This window comes from Lottia gigantea (assembly GCF_000327385.1).
Source record: "Lottia gigantea unplaced genomic scaffold LOTGIsca_261, whole genome shotgun sequence".
NCBI lineage: Eukaryota > Metazoa > Mollusca > Gastropoda > Lottiidae > Lottia > Lottia gigantea.
Genome location: NW_008708801.1, coordinates 97,911 through 99,293, shown reverse-complemented (window position 1 = coordinate 99,293; position 1,383 = coordinate 97,911). Strand labels below are relative to the sequence as shown.

General features: G+C 34.4%; 1 protein-coding gene across 1 annotated transcript; it reads right to left on the bottom strand.

Moving 5' to 3' along the window:
• Nucleotides 1–145: 145 nt before the first annotated feature.
• Nucleotides 146–406, bottom strand: LOTGIDRAFT_144792 (hypothetical protein; the record flags this gene model as incomplete). The annotated part of the gene is made up of 1 exon (XM_009056128.1): nt 146–406. A coding segment is annotated over one exon (261 nt), but the record flags the coding sequence as incomplete, so codon positions are not given.
• Between the last annotated feature and the right edge of the window lie 977 nt (nt 407–1,383).

Sequence of the window (1,383 nt, the reverse complement as noted above, 5' to 3'; positions counted from 1 at the left end):
GGGCATCGCTATTTTAAATTTTGGTATGTATTTAAATGTCAACATAGAGTGCCTACTACGAAAGCCTATTAGGGCCAAATTCATTGATAATATTTTTTATTTTAAAGTTGTAAAGGTGTAATAACAAGTTGTAAAGGTGTAATTACTAGTTTGTAAAGGTGTAATTACTAGTTTGTACAGCTGTAATTATGGAGTGTAGTGACAGAGTGTGTAGATACATGGAGTGTAGCGACAGAGTGTGTAGATACATGGAGTGTAGTGACAGAGTGTGTAGATACATGGAGTGTAGTGACAGAGTGTGTAGATACATGGAGTTTAGCGACAGAGTGTGTAGATACATGGAGTGTAGTGACAGAGTGTGTAGATACATGGAGTGTAGTGACAGAGTGTGTAGATACCTGGAGTGTAGTGACTACACTCACGTAACTTCACAGTGTCACTTCACAATCATTTCACTCAGTGTAGTGACAGAGTGTGTAGATACACGGAGTGTAGTGACAGTGTGGGTAGATACATGGTTTGTAGTGACAGAGAGTAGAGAGTGGGTGTATTTGTAGTTAAAAAAGGTGTAGTGACTGAGTCAAGTGACAGAGATTGTAGTACATGTAACAGAGTGTGTAGTGAGAGATTGTGCAGTGACAGAGAGTGTAGTGAGAGTGTAGTTAGATAGTGTTGTGGCAGAGACTGTAGAGACACGGAGAGTAGTGACAGAGTGTAGATGCAGTGGCAGAATGTGTAGTAACAGAAAGTGTAGTGGCAGAGAGTGTAGTGCCAGCGAGTGTAGTGACATGGAGTATAGTAATAGGGAGTATAGCGACGGATAGTGTAGTAAGATAGTATTGTGGCAGAGAGTGTATAGTGACAGGGGGGTAGTAACAGATAACACCTTTATAAACTTGTAATTACACCTTTACAACTAGTAATAACACCTTTACAACATGTAATTACATCTTTAGAAACTAGTAATTACATCTTTATAAACTTGTTATAACACCTTTACAACATGTAATTACACCTTTATAAACTTGTTATTACACCTTTATAAACTTGTTATTACACCTTTATAGACTTGTAATTACACCTTTATAAACTTGTTATTACACCTTTATAAACTTGTTATTACACCTTTATAGACTTGTTATTACACCTTTATAAACTTGTTATTACAACTTTATAAACTTGTAATTACACCTTTACAAACTTGTAATTACATCTTTACAAACTAGTAATTACATCTTTATAAACTTGTAATTACACCTTTACAAACTTGTAATTACATCTTTATAAACTTGTAATTACATCTTTATAAACTTGTAATTACACCTTTATAAACTTGTAATTACACCTTTATAAACTTGTAATTACACCTTTATAAACTTGTTA